The 23193-nt window shown below is 52.8% G+C and overlaps 10 protein-coding genes across 10 annotated transcripts; 6 read left to right on the top strand and 4 right to left on the bottom strand.

The window, feature by feature from the left end:
* Window positions 1-280: 280 nt before the first annotated feature.
* Window positions 281-2827, top strand: HMPREF1120_02183 (dephospho-CoA kinase). Its single transcript, XM_009156219.1, has one exon. The coding sequence runs from the start codon at window positions 416-418 to the stop codon at window positions 1268-1270; it is 855 nt and encodes a 284-aa protein (XP_009154467.1). The 5' UTR covers window positions 281-415; the 3' UTR covers window positions 1271-2827.
* HMPREF1120_02182 (MFS transporter, DHA1 family, multidrug resistance protein) lies at window positions 2496-4288 on the bottom strand (the record flags this gene model as incomplete). Its single annotated transcript, XM_009156218.1, has 3 exons — window positions 2496-2675; window positions 2791-4000; window positions 4053-4288. The coding sequence occupies 3 exons, from the start codon at window positions 4286-4288 to the stop codon at window positions 2496-2498; spliced, it is 1626 nt and encodes a 541-aa protein (XP_009154466.1).
* Window positions 4289-5610: 1322 nt separating this feature from the next.
* On the top strand, window positions 5611-7271 carry HMPREF1120_02181 (MATE family multidrug resistance protein; the record flags this gene model as incomplete). Its single annotated transcript, XM_009156217.1, has 2 exons — window positions 5611-5632; window positions 5692-7271. The coding sequence occupies 2 exons, from the start codon at window positions 5611-5613 to the stop codon at window positions 7269-7271; spliced, it is 1602 nt and encodes a 533-aa protein (XP_009154465.1).
* A 1170-nt stretch (window positions 7272-8441) lies between these two features.
* Window positions 8442-10103, top strand: HMPREF1120_02180 (agmatinase 1; the record flags this gene model as incomplete). The annotated part of the gene is made up of 6 exons (XM_009156216.1): window positions 8442-8582; window positions 8660-8756; window positions 8847-8937; window positions 9009-9023; window positions 9114-9182; window positions 9290-10103. The coding sequence occupies 6 exons, from the start codon at window positions 8442-8444 to the stop codon at window positions 10101-10103; spliced, it is 1227 nt and encodes a 408-aa protein (XP_009154464.1).
* A 774-nt stretch (window positions 10104-10877) lies between these two features.
* Window positions 10878-12067, bottom strand: HMPREF1120_02179 (serine/threonine-protein phosphatase PP2A catalytic subunit; the record flags this gene model as incomplete). Its single annotated transcript, XM_009156215.1, has 5 exons — window positions 10878-10950; window positions 11009-11615; window positions 11671-11776; window positions 11825-11866; window positions 11918-12067. The coding sequence occupies 5 exons, from the start codon at window positions 12065-12067 to the stop codon at window positions 10878-10880; spliced, it is 978 nt and encodes a 325-aa protein (XP_009154463.1).
* Window positions 12068-12855: 788 nt separating this feature from the next.
* On the bottom strand, window positions 12856-14018 carry HMPREF1120_02178 (uncharacterized protein; the record flags this gene model as incomplete). Its single annotated transcript, XM_009156214.1, has 2 exons — window positions 12856-13763; window positions 13820-14018. 2 exons carry the CDS (start codon window positions 14016-14018, stop codon window positions 12856-12858), a joined length of 1107 nt encoding a protein of 368 aa, XP_009154462.1.
* A 299-nt stretch (window positions 14019-14317) lies between these two features.
* Window positions 14318-16366, top strand: HMPREF1120_02177 (uncharacterized protein). The gene is made up of 3 exons (XM_009156213.1): window positions 14318-15130; window positions 15176-15406; window positions 15460-16366. Exons 1-3 carry the CDS (start codon window positions 15113-15115, stop codon window positions 16270-16272), a joined length of 1062 nt encoding a protein of 353 aa, XP_009154461.1. The 5' UTR covers window positions 14318-15112; the 3' UTR covers window positions 16273-16366.
* Window positions 16367-16525: 159 nt separating this feature from the next.
* On the top strand, window positions 16526-19408 carry HMPREF1120_02176 (uncharacterized protein). The gene has a single exon (XM_009156212.1). It carries the CDS (start codon window positions 17089-17091, stop codon window positions 19009-19011), a length of 1923 nt encoding a protein of 640 aa, XP_009154460.1. The 5' UTR covers window positions 16526-17088; the 3' UTR covers window positions 19012-19408.
* On the top strand, window positions 19409-20900 carry HMPREF1120_02175 (uncharacterized protein). Its single transcript, XM_009156211.1, has one exon. The coding sequence runs from the start codon at window positions 20116-20118 to the stop codon at window positions 20548-20550; it is 435 nt and encodes a 144-aa protein (XP_009154459.1). The 5' UTR covers window positions 19409-20115; the 3' UTR covers window positions 20551-20900.
* Window positions 20826-21629, bottom strand: HMPREF1120_02174 (uncharacterized protein; the record flags this gene model as incomplete). Its single annotated transcript, XM_009156210.1, has 1 exon — window positions 20826-21629. One exon carries the CDS (start codon window positions 21627-21629, stop codon window positions 20826-20828), a length of 804 nt encoding a protein of 267 aa, XP_009154458.1.
* Window positions 21630-23193: the final 1564 nt, after the last annotated feature.

The raw sequence follows: 23193 nt of genomic DNA, 5'->3' as shown, positions 1-23193 counted from the left end.
GAAGTGTTGTGCAATTTATGGACTGGACCTGCCCAGACGCGGGTTTTGTGTAAGACGGAGTGGAGACAATAGTGTGATGTTTGCTCAAATGAGTTGGGATACTTGATACTACTAGTAGTTGGAGGTTCAGCCTTGCGCTGTGTCACATTTGATGGCCTCAACTTCAAGTTTGCGTCCGTGTCTTGTTCCGTACTAGCGCAGCCTTACCTAGGATGCTGGACCCGGAGCGGATAATCAGATCTTCCGTGTCCCCGAACGAGTCGTACCTCGGTCTCAACCAGCCGTTAACAATGTTGTACTCTCTCCTCCATTCTTTCGACAACTTGAACTGCAATGTGCAGCTCGTTGCATGTGTAAGAATACCCTAAAATTCTTGTGAATAGACGCCTGTCCCTCTACCATACTATCTCCAAAAATGCGCGTCATAGGTCTCACCGGCTCAATCGCGACAGGCAAATCGACCTGTTCCGCAACGCTCTCGTCTCCACCGTATTCACTACCCTTGATCGATGCGGACCTCCTGGCGCGCAAGGCAGTCGAACCCGGAACCTGGGGCTACCGACGCATCGTGGCTACTTTTGGGCCGACGACACCGGACCTCCTCCTGCCAGCATCTGATCCGCAATGCGGCGGGTTAGAGAACGGGCCCAACGGCAAAGGGAGACCACTCAACCGCCCCGCGCTAGGGAGACGAGTATTTGGAAACAGCGAAGAAAGAGTCAAAGACCGGAAGAAACTCAATGCAATTGTCCACCCGGCGGTGCGGTTCTACATCGCTCGTGCCATGTTATATTACTACGCCCTGGGCTATTGGGCGGTGGTGGTGGACGTGCCTCTGCTATTTGAGTCTGGGCTCGACATATTCTGCAGCACGGTCATTGTCGTCGCGGTTTCAGACCCCAAGATCCAATTGCAGCGGTTGCTGGAGCGGGATCCGCATCTGTCGCCGGAAGATGCCGAAAACCGCGTCAAGAGTCAAGTCGACGTGCGTGAAAAGGCCGCAAGGTGCGAGCGGAGGAATAATGGAAACAAGGCTGCCGGCCGAGGGTATGTCATTTACAATGATGGCGGCAAGGAGGACTTGAAACTCCAGATCGCCAATGTCGTGCGAGATATCCGGTCCAAAAGTCCCAGGTGGTGGACTTGGGCTTTGTGGCTGTGTCCGCCGTTCATGGCTGCCGTGGCCTCCTGGGAAGTCCTGCGCAATTGGTACCTCAGGAAGCAGACTATCAAGGAGAGAGGCGAGGAACTTGCCAAAACGAGAATGTGATACGATACAGCATGAACGAGGCGATCGAAGCAGGTACTACTGGTATTGATATCCGGCAGACCATCAATCGCCATGCCTGTACCACGCTTGTCAGCCGAATGGAATTGCCAAAAGGATTTCGATGCTTTGCCTATCCCTCATGATGTAAAAGGTCAGCGACGGGTGCGGGTCTGAACAGAACTCGAAAATATGAGAGACGGACTGATGAGTGCCGTCACAACAACCGAGCGATCAATTTCGGCTGGCGAGTCGTCTTGCGGGCACTGACTCTACCCTATACGCTCCCAGATGCGCCAACTACATGAGATTCTGTGAGATCCAACATACTAATATGCCGTAAACCCGATAAGACGACCAGTGTCCGCACTTCAGAATCCATCCCTCACAGCATCACCCGGAAAACAGAAATCGAACGCATCACATTTGCGGGCTCCAAATGAGCCAGTCCACACCTCCTAACTATACAACCGAACGTTCGGACGGCGCCTACCGGCCGGGGCCAGAGCGCAAAGTCAACCCTTTCTGTGGGAAATTTTGCAGCCCTCGAGCGTTTTACCATTCTGTTCTGCGAGCCCAGGGTCGCCTTGTTCTGCACCAAAGCACCCCTTATCTGAGTCCCCGGAGGCCTTGATGGAAGAACACCCGCCTGGAATGGGACTCAATGAGCATTAAGACGCCGTTATCCCCTCACGGCCATCCGCTACACACAGCCACTGCACCTGGCGCTGAGATATCTGGATAGGAGGACAGGTACCTGGTAGTCAAGCCTCAAGGGTGGATACGGGTTCAGTCGGCTTTGGCCACATGCTCTTGATGAAGGTTAGGAGGAGACGCATCACTGGCACCGATCGAATGGGACCGGACTATTATAGGTAGAAAGGAATTCCCGCTTGGCCATCATGCTTATATACAACGTTTAGACACGGCCACTGAATAGGCGGTCGGTCGTCTCTACCTGATAGAACAGCTGTACGGTACAGGGCCAAATGACCAGAGACGCGGGACTGTCCGCGACCTAGTAAACCAACCTATATCTTCCAACTCCATGCGCCTTTTTTTTCATAAACAGCGCCAAACACCTCATCTCTCACCTCTCATCTCTCCTGGGGGTATCACATCGATCACTACTATTCTACACACTTCACACAATGGATGCTCACTACTATAGAAAGGGCCACACCAAACAACAAAGATAACAACAACGCCATCCGTCTCTATGATATATTCATGCCGACGTGTCGAATTCCGGGTTAACCCAAGAAGGAGTACCGGTCATATGGCGCAGAGTCGGGCCAAACTTGTGCAAGAAGGCAAAGATGGGCATTGCGCCGAAGAAGACGATGATGCCCTGGGCGGCAAAACACCAGGTCCAGCCTGAATCTGCTTGCCATGGGGCGATGAAGAACTGTTGGACACGTTTATTGTCAGCCAGTGCCAGGCAACGAGGAAGATGCGTTGTTCTTGTAACCCAATGCAATGTTTTGTAGATAAGTGGTGACAGGAGTGAGTGCAAAACTTACAGGATCAATAAAAGCAGACAAGTTCAGCAGCACGGCATAGAAAGTGACAATGCTCATGCTCTGCAAAGGATAGCAGTCGACGATGTAAGCGCAGACAACAGTGTTGCCCATCTGGATACCGGCGGCGAAGAGGAAAAAAGCGACCTGACCGACCATCCAATGGTAGGCTCGGTCAATACTAATACCCCAGAGGACAAGGCCAAGAGCACTCAGCAAGCCGGCAGGGTAGACGAGCCACAGCCGCATTTCGGGAAGACGGACGCCACCGTTGCGTCGAGCAAGCCGCGAACACACCCAGTCGCTCAGCGAGCCGCCCAAAAAGGCCTCGGCGAACAATGTCCCCAACAGCAAGCCGAGGAACAGCAGGCCCTGGATTTGCGGCTTGTAGTCCGGATACGCGGCGGGCAGCATGGTAATAACGCTCAGAATCCACCAGTACCACACAAAACAGTAGGTGAGCACGGGAATAGTGACGGCCAGGAACTTCCAGGTCAGAACGAACCGGAGCACCGAGTCGTAGTACGTCGGGTGGCGCATCCCAGGCACCGGCGTCAAGTTGAAGTACGACAGACTCTTGGTGCGTGTCAAACTGACAGACCCGGCATCGCTGCGCCGTCGCCCGACCTTTTCAATGTCCACGGCGGGCTCGTCCACGGCGGTCGCCAGTGGAAGTTGGCCCAACATCTTGTTGCGCGGGTACAGTGTCTCGGGCATAAACAAGATCTCGAGCACCAGCAGGACTGCGAACAGGATCGCGCAGAGCCATTGGACCCACGCCGCAGAGACAATGTTCATGAACCCGCCGATGATGGGGCCGACCAGCAGCCCGCTGTCAATGGCCAACACCCACAGTCCGATCTTTGCGCCGCGCTGGTGCTCGTAGAACATGTCGTTGATGGCCGCCAGTCCGACCGTCGAGGCTGGCGATACTCCCAGCCCCTGAAAGAACCGTGCGGCCATGTATCCGCCGTAGTTGGGTGCTTTGGCTGCGCCCACTGTGGCCCCAAACGCCATCAGGGTGCCAAAGACAAAGATGATGCGTCGCCCAAATATGTCTGCTAGCGACGAAAACAACAATGGCCCCACGGCGAGTCCCAGGGCTGGGATCGCCACGGTCCAGTTGACTTGCGAATAGCTGATGTTGTATTGCTCCTGTAAATCCGGGAAACTGGCCACCGTCGTCGTGGTGATATATGTGAACATGAAGTACCTGTATCGAACATGTCAGAAACTGGCATTTCTTACTGTTTGGCAGGTCTTACTTGAACATCACAATGGCAAGGATCGTATGCTTTTGAAAACTGGTCCAGTTCAAAGGGTCCAACGGGTCGCTGGTTGGCTGTGGGTGGATGCGGAAACCATCTCGAGTGACAATGTTCTCAACCGTAGGGGGAGGTGGTGCCAGTGTGCTTGATTCAAGCTTCTCATTCACCCCGTGTGGTATCGTTTCGCCTCCCTCGCCTTGACTTTCATGTTTCAATTTGAAAATGCTCGCCATCTTGGAGCTAGGAATACAAATCGGGTTGAAGAGACGAGGAGGAACGGACGTGCAAGGTCACAAAAACGGGGGAAAAAAACAGAGGGTAGGGGAATGCAAAGTATAGATCTGATATAATAATTCAGTCGATTACACACGCTCGGGCTGAATCGCTGCCAGCGAGAGCCACCACATATTCCCAGGGGCTGGAACCGGTATCAATCATCAGCTGTGAATGGACAGTCCCCGAGAAGCACGTTGTCTCGTCTCCCCACGATCTGGACGCACAATCATGCTGCCGATATCACGACCCGACAGGCCGTTATCTCAGCAGCATGTCACCAGTATTATGGCATCAAAAAGACAAACCGTTGCGCAAACATGGTTCAGACCCGGGTACCTTAGCGGCAGCGTCTAAGCCGGCGGTCGAAGCTTGAACCGTCCTGGCTGTAGTACCATCATTGGGTTGGCGGTGCGCCATTTGGACGAAAGATCGGCCACGTGTACGGGTAGTGAGCGATGGTGCGATATGGGAGACTGATAAGGCAGACTGTGGCATCGACCACAGAAGTGGTTGCAATGCCAGTGGTGTTGATGTTTGATGCCAAGGAATACAGTGGTACCGCGCCGTATGGTAATCAATACACCAAACACGGCAGGCGTCTTCCTTGATCGGGTAAGTAGATATCGTACCAAGGTACCTATCTGCGACAACCTGTTGCTGTACCTCCCTCCCATCCACGCAGTACCCGTCCCTTACGACCCGGTAAGTGTCTGTGACATTGGTTCTGCTGCTGATCAATAAAACAAGCCTCCGTCAAATGGCCGACCCACTGACCTTCGAGTGCACGGTTGGACCCTTCATGTACCTAGTGGGGTGCTCTGGCCAGCTACTCTTGCAGCAGAGGATACGGCAATGGATACCCCTAGAGAACCCACTGACAGGGTTGAAGATAAGGAAAGCAACCTCCACCAAGCATGCCGTGCTGAGCAGTTGAGTAATGCAATGACTTCGCATTGCAGCAAGGAGAAAGACCGCTGCCGGGATCATACCATTGCCGGTATCTCCTGGTGATTATCGTGCTTTTCACTCTCGCTGATTTTCGGTCAGCCTTTTACGTTTCTGTATTGCACACGCATTCCAAGGTTCCTTGCTGTCCGAAGCTTACCAGGATCGATCGACGGGTTTTCCAAACCGAGATACATGGTAGCGGGGCAATCAAACCCATTGAGTCCATGGTTGAATTCAGTTGGCCTCAAACTGTTTTGATTCCTTCAACTCGAGCATTCCCATTTTACTGCTGACCTTTAGAAACACCTTCTATTTTATTTCGGCTGGAAAGATGAGAAGGTATAGCTCTTCTGGTAAGCCATCTCTGTTCCGGATTGTCCAGACACATTAGACTCATCACCTTTTCGCATAGAGGAAGACCATGAGAGACGACATTCAGTTGCAATGATGCACCACCATATTCATGAGGCAGCCACTGAGGAAACAAGCCTGTTACCCAAAAAAAACCATGGAGAAGACCACGCATCAAGCCAGGAGGAAGGCGAGGTGCTTGATATACTTCCAGAGGACGAAACACCCCCTCGAAAGCTCATTCTGCATGAATTCTGGGTCTTGTTGAAGGGATCGATTCCGGTCATCCTGGCCTACACGTTGCAAAACTCTCTCCAAACGGTTTCCATCCTGATCGTCGGCCGGGCTTCACCTCAGGACCTTTCCACCGCCGCTTTCTCATACATGTTTGCCATGTGTTCTGGGTGGTTGATTGGAATGGGAGGGTCAACGGCACTGGATACACTTGCATCATCAACGTTTACGGGGAGCAAGAACAAGCATGATTTGGGCATCCTGCTGCAGCGCGCATTCGTTGTCCTAACAATGTTCTATATTCCAGTTGCAGTGCTCTGGCTATGCTCAGAGCCCGTGTTCAGGGCCCTGGGACAGAGTGCTCAGCTTTCGCGGGATAGCTCCAAATTCCTCAGCTGTCTGATCCCCGGGGGGCTGGGATATATCTACTTTGAAACCATGAAGAAGTATCTGCAGGCTCAGGAAATCATGCGACCAGGAACATATGTGCTATTGATTACCTCGCCCATCAGCGCTTTACTGAACTATCTTTTCGTCTACGTTGCTGGTTGGGGAATATTCGCAGCCCCATTCGCAACTGGTATTGGGTACTGGCTTTCTTTCCTGGGACTCGTACTTTACGCGAAGTTTGTGGCAGGTGGCGAATGCTGGGGCGGATGGACAAAAAGATGTCTGCAGAACATGGGCACTTTCGCCAAACTCGCCGCCCTGGGGGTTATCCATGTTGGCACCGAGTGGTGGGCATTTGAAATTGTCGCCCTTGCAGCGGGGAGACTGGGAGAAGTTCCGTTGGCCTCTCAAAGCGTGATTATGACGGCGGACCAGGTCCTGAACACCATCCCATTCGGAATTGGCGTCGCTGCCAGCGCTCGAGTTGGGAACATGCTGGGTGCACGCAACGCCAAAGGAGCGGCACGTGCGGCCAACGTCGCCGCTTGGCTGAGCATGATCATGGGGACGGTGGTTCTGGCTATCCTCATGGGGACAAGGAACAACTTCGCGAGGATCTTCAACGACGACGACACGGTGGTCAAGCTCACTGCGAAGGTCCTGCCTTATGTGGCCCTCTTCCAGATCGCCGATGGCCTGAATGGCAGCTGCGGCGGTTCCCTTCGTGGAATGGGCCGACAGCACATAGGAGCTGCCGTTAACATCGTCAGCTACTATTGTGGGGCGTTACCCTTGGGCATCTGGCTTGCTTTCCACGGCTGGGGACTTCAAGGTCTCTGGGTCGGCCAGTGCATTGCCCTATATCTGGTTGGAGCCGCTGAATGGGTTATCGTTGCTTTCAGTAACTGGGACTACCAGGTACAAAAGGCTTTTGACCGTATGGACAAGGACGAAGTAGCGGAACACGGGGATGCTGGGCCATCTGTGCCAGCCCCAGTGAGCCATGGACCGCAGTAGCTGATCAGTTGTCATGGAAGGGAGGGAATAGATGGCGCCAATAGGTATCATGGAGAGTATACATTGGGTTTGTTGCTTCTCAAACAATATCACGGCAGGCACCATCGCAATGTCAAGATGATGCGGTACGAAGTTCAAGGGGGCTGACATAATCCGTTCCTGCAGCCGTTTCTAGTACGGTATTGGTGGTACCATCATTACGAGCTTCCCCAAGTGGACTAGCGGCAGAATCTTCTATCGACGTCCTGATTACAAGAAACAAACACTCACATACTTTTGCTCTTGTCGCTGATATCGCTTCAGCATCTCTCTTCATCATGGGACTGATAAGAACCTGCACTGCATCACTACAACCTTGCACGATAGCATCATGACCCACAGCATTGGCTCAGATCTATACGTTTTGGACCATCCTGCTGGATGGACATGAGCGCCAATTCCACAGTTCCCCATGGTTCACCAGTTGCCGGGTTATTCTCGACCCCCATACTTGCATCTCATTCTTGTGACACTGCGCGCCATCGCGGTTGGCTTCCAAGTTCTCTTGCAGCCCCCGCCCCAAGGGACACAGACGGCGAAGACGCGTTGTCTCGGGCCAGAAAAATAAATTTGAGTTCGAATGGATCCGAATCAGCCATCCACATGTCATGGACATATGTGCACATCCCCGAATGCGAGCTCACTACGCTGTTACGGTTTTGAGAATCTATTTGCAATAAAAGGGCGGGGCGAAACCCTTGCTGCCGATAATGGCCTCCGAGTCTTGACCACCAGGTAGGTTTTGTTATCACTCACCAGAGAAGGGGCACCTGTCGCCATGTACCAGCTAGGTTGAATGAACATGAGATTTATGTAACAAGAATCAAGCCACACATTTGTCGTGGTCAACTCGTTGACTTATACCGCCGGCAATGCTATCGGCAAGGAAATGTCTCGGTCACAGCTGTTGCTCAGCTACCCACTAACAGCTCTCCGTCCACATCGTCATGGCGTAAGAGGGACAAACACTGACAAAACTCGGTTGCTGATCACTTCTGGTTCCTAGTACAAGTACTGCTATGCGCGGGGTGTTTTCGATTTTCTTTGCTCTTTGAATTATTTTCCTCCCTTTCCGTCCAACCCTTTTCTCTGACTGTCTTGTGTATCTCTGCTGGCTGCTGCCCCGTGAAGATGCAATTCAGGTCACTTGCTTTGCTGGCATGTGCCAGCTGTGCTCTTGCTCATGGCAACCATGGCCATGACCAGACTCCCATTTCCGGTCCACACAAGTCGTTGTGGTATAACACTTTGCCAGGTGATGGCGGTACACAGGTGAGCGGCTGGTGCAGCAACTACTCTTCTATCGGTTGCCGTCGGCAGGGCATTTTCTGACAGGGACCCAAACGTAGGCCGACTCTGTCTTCTCCGGCATCTCGACCTTCGGCCGTCTGCCTTACTTCCCTTGCCTTGCGAGCGACGAGGAGAAATATGACATTGCATTCTTGGGTACGCTGCCATTGGAAAAGAATGAAGACGAAGCGAAGCTGTGGGAAAGAGTTGAAAAAGCTAATAAGATCCTAAATTACTGGGGTACAGGTGCACCATTCGACACTGGCACTTCATACCGACCAGGTGCTCGATTCGGGCCCAGTGGTATCAGACAAGGTTCTCGTCGCCTCAATCTCTAGTACGTTTGTCACAAAGGCTTACACCTTTTTCTTGTTGGCGACACAAAGGCTCACGAAGGGTTGGATTTAGCGGCGGGTATAATGTGTACGTGTTTCCCTCCCGTCACTAACAATATCCTCAAACCAAACACGAAACCAAACTGACGTTCTATGGCTGGGTTGATGCCCGAAACAGACCGATGGAAGCGAACCCATTCAACTTTTGGGGCAAAGTCATTGACTGCGGTGACATCCCTGTGACCTCGTAAGTCTTGAACCTACCCACCCACGTACCTACTTCCATGTCGGTTTGTAGTAGCGCAAAGCAAAGCAAATGGTCCACGCCGTCCTGACCTTCATTTTTTTCAATAGTTACGACAACGCCTACGCTCTGCAGCAGATCGAAGACGGGCACAACACCCTCCTAATGCGCCAACCCTACACGGCCGCCAAGGAGCCCGGGATCAGCAAGAACGGCAAGACCCTTCCGCGCGTAATCACCCTCGGGGGCGACCACACCATCACACTCCCCTTACTCCGCAGCATCAACAAGGCCTATGGCCCAATCAGCGTGATCCACTTCGACTCTCACCTGGACACCTGGAAACCCAAGGTCTTTGGCGGGGCCCCGTCGAAACAAGCGGCCATCAACCACGGGACGTACTTCTACTGGGCGAGCGAGGAAGGCCTATTAGCCAACGACAGCTCGATCCACGCGGGGATCCGGACGACACTCTCTGGCCCCTCGGACTACGACAATGACGGCTACTGCGGCTTCACGCGCGTCGAAGCCCGCGAAATCGACACCATTGGCACCGACGGCATCATCAAGCGCATCATCGACCGCGTCGGCACCAAAAACCCTGTGTATCTGTCAATTGATATCGATACCCTGGATCCGGCATTTGCTCCGGCCACGGGAACACCCGAGACGGGCGGCTGGAGCACTCGTGAACTGCGTACCATTCTGCGCGGTCTCGAGTCGCTCAATTTTGTGGCTGCCGATATTGTTGAAGTCGCTCCGGCTTACGATACTAATGCCGAACTTACCACCATGGCTGCCGCTGATGTCTTGTACGAGGTCATGACTATCATGGTCAAGAGAGGCCCTCTGACGAAAAATGCTACTCAGTCGGAGGACCCTTATGTCCCTCAGGCTTCGACCATTGAAGCTCAAGAATTGTAGGAACGGCCAGTGGTCGTTTCGATTTAAGCCAGCGAGAGACTAGAGCTCAACTCGATGCCAAAGAAAATGGGCGGTCGTTCCAGGGATCTAGCTAATTTAGTCACTGGTTAGACGGGCACAATTGAAGCCGCTGGACAAGCTCAGCTCACATTGCTTACGTGTGTCATCTTACGTTGCTCTCGTGGTGGAAGCAGGAGGTTTCGACTATACAGTACGTACACACATAATAATATCAAGTACTCGGGAGCATGTGAAGCAAGTTGGTGAAAGCCATCCCAGTAGTAGTATACACGCAAACGAAGCACAAACAATTCCTTGCTCACGAGAAAACCAAGTCCGGCTAGGATGATAGTGAGTCACGCAGGTCAATCAGCAAACTCTTCAACTTTCATTAATGGGCTTCTTCGTGTGAAACGGTAAAGGTACAGTACAGGGTTTCGATGGTGACGATGCCACTCCACCTAACAGAGATAATGGCAACGGCATCGGCTCGCCGCTTGTAGGATGCAAACTGCGTCGCGAAACAAATGTTCTTTGATGGTTTTGTCTATGGGCATCTTGGAGAGGCGCTCTGACATCTTCTGATCTGGAGTTGATCAAACATTCTTTCCCTTCCTTCGTCTTTCCGTTGGCGTGGTAGACAAATGCAGGCGCCGTACCAACTTCCCTTACCAAGGCAAAATCGGGCAGAGAAGACACGGCTGCCAAGTCAGCGCTAGACCTGCTTTGCTCTATTCCTTGGGAGTCTGGAGCTGTAGCATAACATGACCTCGTCTACAGGAAGTAGTCCGGTGTCCTCCGGCTCACCATGGGCTCACCAGCTCGAGGACAGGGGTCGAATTGCAAGCTGGAAAGATTCGTCAGTTTAGGGCTCCATTATAAAAGGCTCGGCTGGGCATGCTTACAAAGTGTACTTCAGATGCTCGTCAATCTCCATGATAGCAGCCTGATTGCCGCACCTGTAGCAGTAATTGGGGGCGCTGAAGATGGTCACGACGTTTCTGTCCTGACTCCAATTGTAACCTTCCATGACCAGTTGATGTGCCCGGGCCACCAGGGTCAGGCCGTTGTTGTGATTGAAGGCTTCGGAAATGTCTTGACCAAAGGTGTACCCTGCACCTCTTGGGCTGATTCCCCATCCGCATCTGTCATCAGGGTCACTCCACAGAAGATCACACATCGGTCCCTCGTGAGGCACTTCCTGAATGCGGTCGAGGGATCTGATGTTGTCAAGGGTGTCTATGCTGGGCGAAAGCCCGCCATGCAAGCAGAAGATCTGGTTGTCAATGAGAGCGGTAAGGGGAAGGTAGTCGAAGAGGTCGGTGAAGTATTTCCAGACATTGGCGTTGCCATATTTTCTCAGACATTCGTCATAGAACCCGTACACCTGCGTGATTTGTCTGGATTCGTGGTTACCACGTAGGATGGTAATCCGGGAAGGGTATCGAATCTTGAGGGCTACAAGGAGCGTCACGGTCTCAACCGAATAGTAACCACGATCCACATAGTCTCCTGTTTTCAGGTCAATCAGTGCCCAAAGCTAGACATCACTGACAATCTAACGTACCCATAAAGAGGTAGTTCGTGTCCGGATTTGGTCCACCGATTCGAAACAACTCCATTAGATCATGAAACTGGCCGTGAATGTCACCGCAGACCGTCACTGGGCATTTCTACGCTGCGTTAATATTCGAAAAGATCCTGGAGGAGAACAAACCTACCACCGGCTGAACGTTTGACTCTTCTTGGAGGATTTCTCTTGCCTATCACCGATATCAGTCCCGGTCCAGGGTTTTGGTATTCACGCTGCTCACTCTGTCGCAAAGCCGGGCGACATCGCTCTCGGCCAATTGTTTGCAGTCCATCAAGCTCTCGATCCAACCGTCTAGTGTAGGTATGGACTGCGGGTCTGTTGCGGGCGACAGGCCATGGGGCTGTGCCGGCTTTCCCACGTCAACGTCCATTTTTGAATCCATGCTGTAACATATGAGTCGACAATGTCGGAGGTTCTGATCTCAACAGGGAGGTAACGGGAGAAGGGAACCGTGCGTTAAGGATGTCGTGTGCCAAAATCGAAAAGTTGTTGTAGTGGAGGGTGCGCGAGTGACAAACAGCGTGTGGAAAGCGTGCAAGCAAAGGCGCCGGCTGATATCAGGCCGTGGCGGGAGTTGAGAAAAGGTAAAGTGATTTGAGATTTGGGTCTAGATGGACTGTTGGGCGTGGAAAAGGTGGTGTTGTCCTGTCATGAAGTTAAGTTGCGGGCATGACATACCATGCTGGCTGGATTAGGCGAAAGGAAGGTACCTAACTTACAAGCCACTATCGCCGACCGTAATGGATCATTCTTCTGGCCGCTTTAATGTCAGATGGGCACACTGCACCTGCCTCGTGCTGCCCTACAGCCACTGGCTTAGTCAGCCCATTGCATCTGGGCGACGACCAGTAACGACGGAAGTACACTACGTGTATACCAAGTAGTCATACTACATAATAAACTGTAGGTGCGTCGCTACTACAACTTGAATGTCGTACACACATAATGTTAACATTCACTGCTACCAGTAATTTGCTATGATACACGCAGGGAAAATATCCACCCCCCCCCAAAACTCCATGCGCGAGTCATACTGCAGGACGATCGGGAATCGAGTAGTATTATCCAACCTCCTCAACAACATGAGGAGACATTATTTCTACAATCATTCGAGCTACATCGTGAGATTCGTTTCCTCTTTCATTATCTTAGGACACATCATATGAAGTCTCCGCTTCCGAAACCCCCAAATGGATTTCCACCAAACCCGCCTCCTCTGCCTCCCGGAAATCGAGCGCCAGGGCCTCGAAGGTTGGGTGGCCCATCACCCGGGCCAATAGGGTCATATCGCGCCCCAGGAGGTACGCTGGGATCGTATGGTTCTGCTCCCGTCCGTCCAGTCAGGTCATCGAACGTAGGGTGCATCCCTCCACCACCACGAAACCCGCCCCCAGGTCCAATCCTGAGCGGATCGTGAGGACCTAGACCAGGAGGGTAGAGATCCTGCTCTCCAATAGGTACAGGACCGAATCCCGGTCGGTTCGGGGCCAGTCCTTGGCGCGGACGGTTCAATTCGTATTCATCCTCGAAACCGGGGGGTGGGAAGTCGCCCGCGGGGAAGGGTCTTCGCGGCTCAGCTGCTAGCGGATCATCAAAGGGATATGGCCGGGCAGGCGGCTGGTGGTCGTCCCGCAGAGGATCATGCTCAGGTGGGCGAGCTCCCTGCGATCGGTCTCGAGCATCTGATGCTGACTGCGTTTCTTCATAACCTGCCTTTTGTATGCCAGGAACCAGCTTTTGAATAATGTTGAGTTTGAACAGTGATGCCAGATCATCGATACGTCCATTGGATATGAAAGCATTCCTTATAGCTGGTGTTCGATCAGAACTGATTGTGGCTTCTTTCAGAGAACCTTCAGAGATGTAATCTTCGGCTTTGATCTCAAAAGAGGCAGTTTTGTCGTCACCCAGGCCGACACCAAAGATCAGAGCCTTACTGCCCAGCCGGTTCACCTTAACGAGAAACTCCATAGATGATTGGGGGTGTGCGTAGCGGAAGGCATAGGACGAGGATGCGTCCCACTCAGCGGGTAACGGTTGCACATCTTGAGAATCAGCCGGAGTATCTGAGGAGTGTCAGCGAACGGAGGTTTATTGCAAACCAGGACGTTTTGAGACATACCTATCTTGTGGTCTTCGCCCAAGCCTATAAGTCGAAATCCTACCGCAAGCATACAGGCATGGGCGAACAAAGCGACCGCAGCGAATGGGTCTTTAATGAGCCGCTGTTGCGGAGAGTCTGAAGGCGGGGTCGGGATGCTTTTGACCATGTGTTCCAGGATGGAATCCGCGGTCAAGGCGCTCCCAGTGCTGGGAGCCATGATGGATATCTAGAGACGCTGATGACTAGAGTGGTACTGCTGATCAGCGTCTCCTTGAGAACAAATAGACAACCTGAATGTTCTGGATGCAGTCGTAAACAGCCACGAGGACACTGCAGCCTGACGGAATCCAACCATAATGCTTGTAGCACAGACTACTACTATAGCAGTTAGCGCAGCATACTTGTAGCAGCTTAGCCGAGCACTAGGGACACTGCTATAGCGTGCGGATATGGCTGACGTCACACCCATCGATTTCGGCCGACTTGCCCCTTCGGAACCATGGAGGTACGATCTTCCGAGCCGACCGACGCAACAGTTGAACACACACCTGCAAACTTGAAGCCGGAGGGTCTTTGTTGGTTCATCCAGTACCTAGCCGGCTACTCAGTATTGAACTGGAAATGGACAATATGCTTTCAGCAATGAAAGTGCGGATGCTGAATCATGGATGGTATTATGTCAAAGCTGGACCCCCAGGGCGAACAAAGAAGCATTTTGTGCCCAGGCTCCCTTTTCGGAATTAACCCTCAGCGATCTCCGTAGGTTTGAGAACCCGCATCGGCATATGGTGGTAAGCATATGCGCTAGACTCAACGGCGAGTATCAAGCAACTACTACTTTTACTAGTAGCACGAGCCATGAACCCTCCGACACGGGGCGATTCTGGAGCTATCAAGACGGCGCCCCGGGCTTTCAAAGGGCACCTCGCTCTTCGTCGGAGGCATCGGAACGCGAGCATACCGACCGGCCCTGGCCTGCAATTGGCCAGCTACCAACTAGTACCTCACAGAGTCTCCTCTCCGCCCTATACTGTCTTTCGCTCTCGCTCTTTGCGATCGCCTGCCTACCGTATGGCCGCGTTCAGCGTGACGCATGGGCAAAATGTCGAATTTCCGACCAGCCCTGTGGGTGGACAGGCCAACATAGCTGGTTCTATTAAATTCTCTTCTATCTCTGTGGAAGTTTCATTCATCATAAAGACCCATGGAGTTCATACTTACACCTCCTGGACAATCTGATATCCTCCCAGCATTCCCTAGCTGACCGTGAACCTCAAGTCGACCGGCTTCTTCGCTTCTAACGGCTGAAAGATGTCGCAACAACTGAGCGTACGTTTCTCCCCAGGAAAAACGAAGATGCCTAACAACGTGCAGCAGCAGCAGCAGCAACAAGGTCCGCCCTACGCCCCTCGCACAGCAGCAGTTGGCGGTGTGCCCACGGTTGGAGTGGACGTACCGATATGTAGCGTCTTCCTGTTTCTCTTTGCGCTGGGCGCAGCGGGCAACATGACGCTCCTTCTCGTCAATCGCAAACGAGGCCACAAATTCCTCATGAGCGGCTTGATGTTTGGCTTTTGCATGGCACGGATTACGGCCATGGTCCTGGTAGGCCTCCTTTTCCACGCCGCTCTGAGGGTTGTGTTTTAACTCCATTACAGCGCATCGTATGGGCGTGTTATCCCCACGACGTCCAGGTCGCAATGGCTGCCATGATTTTTGTCGCGGCCGGCGTGCTTATCCTCTTCCTGATCAACGTTATCTTCGCCCAGAGGATCCTACGAGCCGCCCATCCACATTTCGGTTGGCACAAGATGCTGACGGCCTCCTTCGGCTTCATGTATGGCTTGATTCTCGCATTCCTAGCCATAGTGATTACGGGTACCGTGCAATCCTTCTACACACTAAGTGCCAGAACACACCGAATCGACCGGGATCTCCAGATGGCCGCCTCGGGATACTTTGTGTTTATCTCCTTCCTGCCAATTCCCATGGTCATTCTCGGTCTGATCGTCCCTCGAAAGACACGTGTCGAGAAGTTCGGGATTGGCAGATGGAGAACCAAGATCGCTATTCTGCTCACCTCGTCGGTACTTCTCTGCCTTGGAGCATCCTTCCGCGCAGCCACGACGTTCAAAAATCCTCGACCGAGAAATGATCCAGCCTGGTATCATGAGAAATGGTGCTTCTACTTCTTCAATTTTACCATCGAGGCCATTGTCATCTACCTCTATCTGCTTCTCCGCGTCGATCTCCGCTTCCATGTACCAGACGGGAGCAAGGGCCCAGGAGATTATGCTGCAGGGTCGAGGGACCAAGAGAAACAACAAGAGGAAAGCACAAGTCTTGATCTCCGACGGAGTCCAAGTAGCATAACACGAGTCTTGTCGGAAGAAGAGGTCTTCGACGATATGCCGCCCGTGGACAGGAGGTCAAGCAGGAGATCGACGAAAGAATCGGAGTCGGCTGTATGATGATATGATTGCAATGCATTTGGCGGGATATGTTATAGACTAGTGATTGGATCTGATTTAGAGATAGACAAAAGGCGATCTACCATTCATCCAGGGTTTGTCCTGACCAGGATGTACTGTACTACATCGTAGAATTGCGGCAGCGGCAGCAACTGACAGACACGTCACGTGCAGCCCCAGTGACTGGAATGCGCGCATTTCCCAAAACGGAAAACCGTGAACGACTTCAACGACGCGTCGAGACAAAGAACAACAAGAAATAGCATCTGGACTTAGCATCTGGACCCGGTCACCTCACTTTGAACTCGACGCAGTCTCTTTTCATTGCTCACGGTATACATTTCCTTCAACGTGTTATTGAGTGCCTGCCAAAGCAGAGAGCGTACCCGGCGGATGAGACCATTGCCTCAACATCTCACTTCGACTTCATTCCGCTATACATGCAGGTGTGTGGATGAGCGCCTATCCTGACTCGAGGCTCCGCAACTGTGCACCTTTGCTTCGGCAGAGGATCGAATTCTTGCTCGATTAATACACTTACGAACTCGTCGCTCTCCCCAAGTCGAACTGCCGAAGAGCTTTTGACACCAAATTCCAGCAACCGAAATGTCGATGGAGCGGTTGGGTGCTTCTTGATTATTAGTGCGCCTCCACAGACTTTCTCACCATATCGACTCATCCATACCTACGATCTCGGCTTTCAGGCCTTCTGCCGTCTCCGTTCCTGGTCCCTAACAGGACCACCGCCACGTCCAAGACTTGCCGGTGTTGTAGAGTTCAAGTTCGGGACGTCTAGGCTCTGTTACATCTGTTACAATGCCTCCGCGCCGCTCAACTGCACGGCTCAGCGCCACACCCATACGTGCGAGTTCTCCAACCAAACGATCAACGCGTGGGAGCAGCGTTCTTGCGTCCGAAGATGCCATCCCGCGGAGAGTTACTCGAGGCGGCTCGCAACAACCGAGCATGGCCGCCGAAGGCGCCGTCAACAACCCCAGGCTGCCCGAGGTGCAAATACAGCAGTCGTATGCCTACGGCTCCAGTAAATCGGCGGTGCTCCCGGCGCAGCTGGTGGCACGGAACAAGATGAATCTCCGGGAAATGGCAGAAACGATCGACGCTGGCGTCGAACAGGCACAGCAGCATCTTCAGCATCATATCGAGGAGACGCACGCGCAATTACAAAACGAGACCGATCCACGCGCAGAGCGTGCTCGTCGCCGAGCGTCTCGAGAGCCGGCTTCGCGGGAAGGATCTGTCACCACTGACGACGTGGAGAAAAACAAGTCTCAACGAGTCGCGGCGTGGGCGAGCTCGCTGGAGAGTAGCCAGCTCGACGAGATCCCGGAGGAAGACAGCAGCTCCGGGCGACCGCCGAGCACGCCTGATAACGCGACACACAAGGATACAGACCCATCAAGCTTCCCCAGCGGTATCTTCGACCACAGCTACAACTATGAGCGTGGGCTTAGGAGACCCAACGTCACGGTTAGAAGGAAAACAGGGGGGGATTCGACCCTCCAGCAAGCTTGGAAAACAGCAAAAACAATAGCCGACCAGTCACGCCAGGCATCGGCACGCGCACTGGGCGCCACGGCGCAATGGACGTCCAGGCTCTTTCGCGCCAGTGGTAGGGCAATCAGTGACCTTCCCAACTCGGTTTTCGTCCAGGTCATGGTCAGTCTGCTTTTTGGTCTGTTCGTCGCCACCGCAGCAAGTTTTCTCTTCTGTCACATATACACGAGCTACATCTGTGATGCTCATTCGTCTTCACCTATCGGTGTAACTCTACAGAGATATTGCGGTGGCTGTGTGCGCGCTTCAAGCAGTCCTCTGAATTTCACGCTGGGGGCCAATGGTGGCGATCTTTCAAAGCTCTCTGCGGCCCTCAGTGGGATTCAGAGCCAGATACAGGCCATTGAGGGGCGATTGAGCGAGAAGCTCGATTCACAATACACGATTGTCGACACCGACATCAAGGAGCTGAGGAGACAACACTCGGAACTATCAAGTCACATTGCCGGGCTGCAGAGAGTGCGCGGCGGCGGGTCGGTCTCCTCTTCGGGCGATGTGGCATCTCCGGTAATTGCAAAGGTCAATTACTTTGCTCCCAACAACGGCGCAAACGTCGATCCGCACAACACATCGCCCACGCGGGAGAGAAGGCAAGCACTTGTGTCGAGAGTGCTGTCGCGAATGGTCGGTATGACGCTCTACGAGACCAAGCCGGCCATCACGGCTCTCCAGCCATGGCAGGACGTAGGCGACTATTGGTGCTCGTCGGCCAGCCCGGCGAATAATGATGACCAACAAGACTCGATGCGACTAGGTGTCAGAGTCGCCGAGATGATTTTCCCGACTGAAGTGGTGGTGGAGAATTACCCGAACGCCGGCTCGCTGTTCCCAGGCTCAACGCCGAAAAGGATCCAGGTCTGGGCCGACTTTCAGCATCTCGATAGTCGGGAGTGGGAGAGTCTAAATATCCGGCAAATGCAGGCAGATGGCCCGTTGTCGTTGGGGCCGACGTACGCTTTGATCGGCGAGGTCGAGTACGACGCCTCGGTCGAGGCTCCTCACGTCCAAGCATTCCCGCTGGCTGTCAATCAACATGACATCCATTTGTATGCTGCTCAGTCTTTTGTCGTCCGGGTCGTCAAGAATTACGGTGCAGAGTACACTTGCCTGTACAGAATTCGCATGCATGGCGTCCCCGCCCTGCAATATCATGATGGACGGTAGTGGTAATAGTCACCTGCAGTTTCCAACATGGTACTACTAGTAGTAGAAGAACGGAGACGGAGGAGTTTGACACAAGTGGTGGCAGGTTTCTGTTTCTTGCCATAAGTTAATGATAGACACGAAGGTCATGATTCTGGCTAGGGAAGGGCAGTCAATTTGGTGTCTTGCGTGGTTGGCCGGCGGGGGCCCGTAAAAAGGAATCGGGTGTGTGGAAGTGGTTCGGAGTCTGCTGTAGCAATACCAATACAAGTACCAGTTAGTTACCTGGCCCTAGAAGACGAAGGGAGAAGAGGTGTTGACGTTGAGTCCGCATTTTGCCACGACGAGGTTCCAAGATCGGTTGCATCTATTTCCGAACGAATATAATAATCTGTTACTCCACTGCATTCCTGGCACACTACCTTACCTACCCTATCCTAGATACACTAGTTCTGTTCAGTTGATACTATCGACCCTACAGTGCGTGCCCTCTATTGCACCTATACCAATATCAATCTCCCGTAGCCCGACCCGGTTAATAACTCACAAGAAATGTTTCCTTCAATGCAACCAAAACGTCCACACCCACGTCCACAGGCGCCCACCGAGCATTCGACTACGCCCCAGACCCAGACCCAACTGCAAGGTAGCTCATACCAACAAACAAGGCGTCAATCGAATGAGTCACTGCCACCTACTAGCAGTACCAGTACCAGTACTGCTCGCATGGGCAGCGAACTCGAAGCAGAATGCCACAAGTCGAAACTGAAGTCGTCCGATCAAAGCCAGAGCAAGACCGAGTGAGGCGCCCTCTCATCATCGAGCCTACTTAATTGAATGCGGAAGCGAAAGGAAGTTTCGGTCGAGCAATGATCTTGTCCAGAGTTTGCTTCAGCGCAATCGAACAGAGAACTCATCAACTCTGAATATCAAGTGGCCTACTGTTGCAGTTGCATTCCACTCGTGCTCCTGGCAGACCACCGCCTAACCGACGCACGGCGAGGTTTCCGACGTCTTCTACCATTCGGCCAGTGACTGGACCACCAGTATTCGGAAGTGCATACAGTATGGCTTCACATATACTGCCACTGCAGCCAGCAGGCTGTTGAACTCTCCGCCCGAGGCATGGTGTCGACTACAGAAGTGACTGTTGGAGGTCCATGTGCAATCACGTTCGCATCCTGGAAAAGGCAAAGGGACAGGCAGGCCAGAGATTTTGCCGAACGGTTGGTTGGTGTGATGCCATGGGGAGGGCTATGTACTCCACACCGATGGATAAGTTCAAGTTCGCCGCCTACAAGCTGGTATACAGAGAAGGACGAGTTTGCCATGCGTCTATGGTACGAGCATGAAGTGCACAACTTGAACCACACATCGTCTGGGGCTTGTTTTCTTTCTTTTTTTTTTTTTTGGTTTGAATCGAGCTCACGGCAGACCCTGAGCACTTGTGCGCGTTCCATCCCGGCTCTGTCCAGGCGCCTTATGATGCTCACGTTGTGCCAGGTCTATCTACTGGCGTTATATTTATGTCGAGCGAGAGCCACATCGTCTCGTTCATAATGCGATACCACTGTGCCATTTCGTGGCAACTGCCAGTGATTACCCGGAAGCAGATAGCGTTCACTGGCTTGACAACATATGTTACACCTGGCAGCAAGAACCAACTTCCCGTATCGTTTTTCTCCGAGTCCACCCAGAGGCATACGTAATTGACCATATCTCGTTTTTCTACATTCTATCTATCCCTGGGATGCACTCCCATATCTTTATGAGACACAAAAGCCCATCGGAACAAACGTATGTAGTACTCAGACAGTGTGGCGGAGATGTTGATATTACCTGACAACAGCACCCTTCAAAGTCTTGACTGTACATTTACCCTTGCCCTCGACGATAAGCTCGCCCTTCTGGTCACCATCTACCTCCGTCTTTGATGCGTCAAAGGCGACAACCAGATCCTCAGTCGTGTAAAAACCAGGCTGAATTGCCTCCCACTGCTTCTTCTTCGGGTTCAGCTGTTTCTCGGGACCGCGTCCTTCACCGTAGGGCCAGCCCTCAAAGTAGACACGGTCGCCAGCCTCAGCACCTTCAGGGGGACTGACGAGCTCGACGACGCGGTCAGCAGCATGGGGGTCCGCTCCCTCTTCGGCCTGTGGCGAGGCTGCGAGAACCATGGCGGCAGACTTGATGCTGCGCATATTGACGGGTTTCAAGTTGGCAACAACCACCACCTTGCGACCCTGCATCTCTTCAAGGGGCACCAGCCCGTTCAGTCCCGAACAGACAGTCCTCACCACTTTACCCGTCTCCTCGTCGATCTGGGTGTGTTCGGTGCCTTCGGGGTCGCCCATGGCGATGGTCGACACGTACAAGCTGTCCGCATTGGGATGGTTGATGGCCCGCAGGATGTGACCGACCCGCAGGTCAATGAGGGCAGGACTCAGCGGTACCGATGGAGGTGCTGCTTTTGGTTGTTTGGGTTGTTTGGGAGCCTTTTCCTTCTTTTTCGGTGCATTGGCTGGGGGGTCTGAAGGCGAGGCTTCGGTCGTGTTGGACTTGACGTTCTCGGCGATTTCGTGGTTGAGCGTCGCCTTCACCTCCGCAGGCAGGGTTTTGTCAACCGACGATGAAGTCTCCATGGCTGAGGGATTCACGTTCTCCGATTGGGGCTTCGTGCGACCAACAACTAAAGGTTTATGCTGTGCAGCTGGTGATGGTGTAGTAGTGGCGGAGGAGGATTCGGCCGTCATCGATCTGCGGGCGTCGGACAGATAGCGTGATAAAGGCTTCAGAGGGGCAGTGCGCTGTATTTCTCGCTGCGGTGCTTCGTCCGTCGGGCTGGTGTCTAAAAACGAAGAGGATTGAACGGATGCGTCCTCTATTCTGTGCTCTTCGTGTGACTGAAGTGGGCGGTCGTCCGGGCGGTCAAGCGGGGTGACTGCGCTGGCCGACGCTTTTCGTGAGATCGTCTCGGAATTTGGCTGTCGACGAGGGAACTGCAATACTGCCCGTGTCTGTCGAGTAGAGTCCGATGTGTAGAGCGGTCGAGACGGTGGTGCAGGCGTAGTAGTAGTTAGGGTAATGTGCAGCGCAACTCGAAGATGCGAGGTCGACGAACTGGTAGTTGATTGTGCGGAGCGGAAAATTTGTGACTGCAACTGTAACTGCGCATCAGGAGTCCTCAGCCTCGTCCATCTGGACCGGCCACCGGCACCAGCTTCGCGTCCTTTCCCTCGCCTGCTACTACTTATAGGGACTTGATTCGCCTTTCCGTCTTTCCCGCGAGGTGGCTCTATGCGAACCGAGACAGCTGCTATACCTGGCGATCTTGGTTGTTCTGTAGTTTGTGCTTTTCGTCGGAACCAGCTTGACCCATGCTTGTCGGAGCTTGCCAGTCGGGCGGCTGTCTTGAACAAGCCCTGGCTTGAGGCCACAGCCTCCCTCCTCAGGAGCAAGTCCATGGGCACGGAGCCGACAATGCTGATGTCGAACCTGACCTTAATGGTGATCTTGCAGAGACAATTCAAAGGCCGGAGAGACTACGGAGGAGTCTCACTCAGTTGAAAGATACTCCTTTTTCTCATAAAGGAGCCAACCCCGATCTTTCCTATATCGACCACCCACATCCGCTTTACTACTAGTATTATGGTATCGATAACGCCACATTTGCGTATAGGTCGTCCTACTATACTATCACTGTACGGTTGTTAGTTCTGACAATGGTCTTGCATACTACGTGATTAGAGCAGGCCCAGGACGGATATTTTTCTGTACTGTCTCGAGGGCATACAGTCCCTAGGTTCATTTCTCTGTGTCACCCCCTGGTTTCTTTGAGTTGGGGTGTTCTATCGGGATCCTACTGCGCGTACACAGTTAGGTACTATAACTCGGCGTACGGTTCGGAAATCACTCAGCCATTGTTCGAATATTGTTCAAAATAAGAACTACTTAGTAAGTAAGGACACAAGTTGTGCAGCCCCTATACTAAGTACTATGTACAGTACTGGCCTTCTATAGGGGCTCAATCTAGGATCGATCTAGGATCCGACCTAGTTCAGTAACTAGATCCGAACCGGATCTAATCCTAGGTCGATCCTAGGTCGATCCTAGGTCAATTACTAGGTCGGAGGCTTGATCTGTTGATTTTCTCAGATCTAGATCGGATCTAGATCACGTATCAGCTACTATATAAACCCCCCCCCC

The sequence above is a fragment of the Exophiala dermatitidis genome (assembly GCF_000230625.1).
Source record: "Exophiala dermatitidis NIH/UT8656 unplaced genomic scaffold supercont1.2, whole genome shotgun sequence".
Lineage (NCBI taxonomy): Eukaryota > Fungi > Ascomycota > Eurotiomycetes > Chaetothyriales > Herpotrichiellaceae > Exophiala > Exophiala dermatitidis.
The sequence above is the reverse complement of the archived record's forward strand: the minus strand, read 5'-3'. Positions and strand labels throughout refer to the sequence as shown.

What these genes read in the sequence shown, in the direction of transcription:
- HMPREF1120_02176 (XM_009156212.1), top strand. Translation starts at nt 17,089, where the DNA reads ATGCCTCCGCGCCGCTCAACTGCACGGCTCAGCGCCACACCCATACGT.
- HMPREF1120_02177 (XM_009156213.1), top strand. An exon ending in GGATTACGGCCATGGTCCTG is followed by an intron (nt 15,407 to 15,459) that starts GTAGGCCTCCTT and finishes ACTCCATTACAG; the next exon opens with CGCATCGTATGGGCGTGTTA.
- HMPREF1120_02183 (XM_009156219.1), top strand. Translation starts at nt 416, where the DNA reads ATGCGCGTCATAGGTCTCACCGGCTCAATCGCGACAGGCAAATCGACC.
- HMPREF1120_02175 (XM_009156211.1), top strand. Translation starts at nt 20,116, where the DNA reads ATGGTGTCGACTACAGAAGTGACTGTTGGAGGTCCATGTGCAATCACG.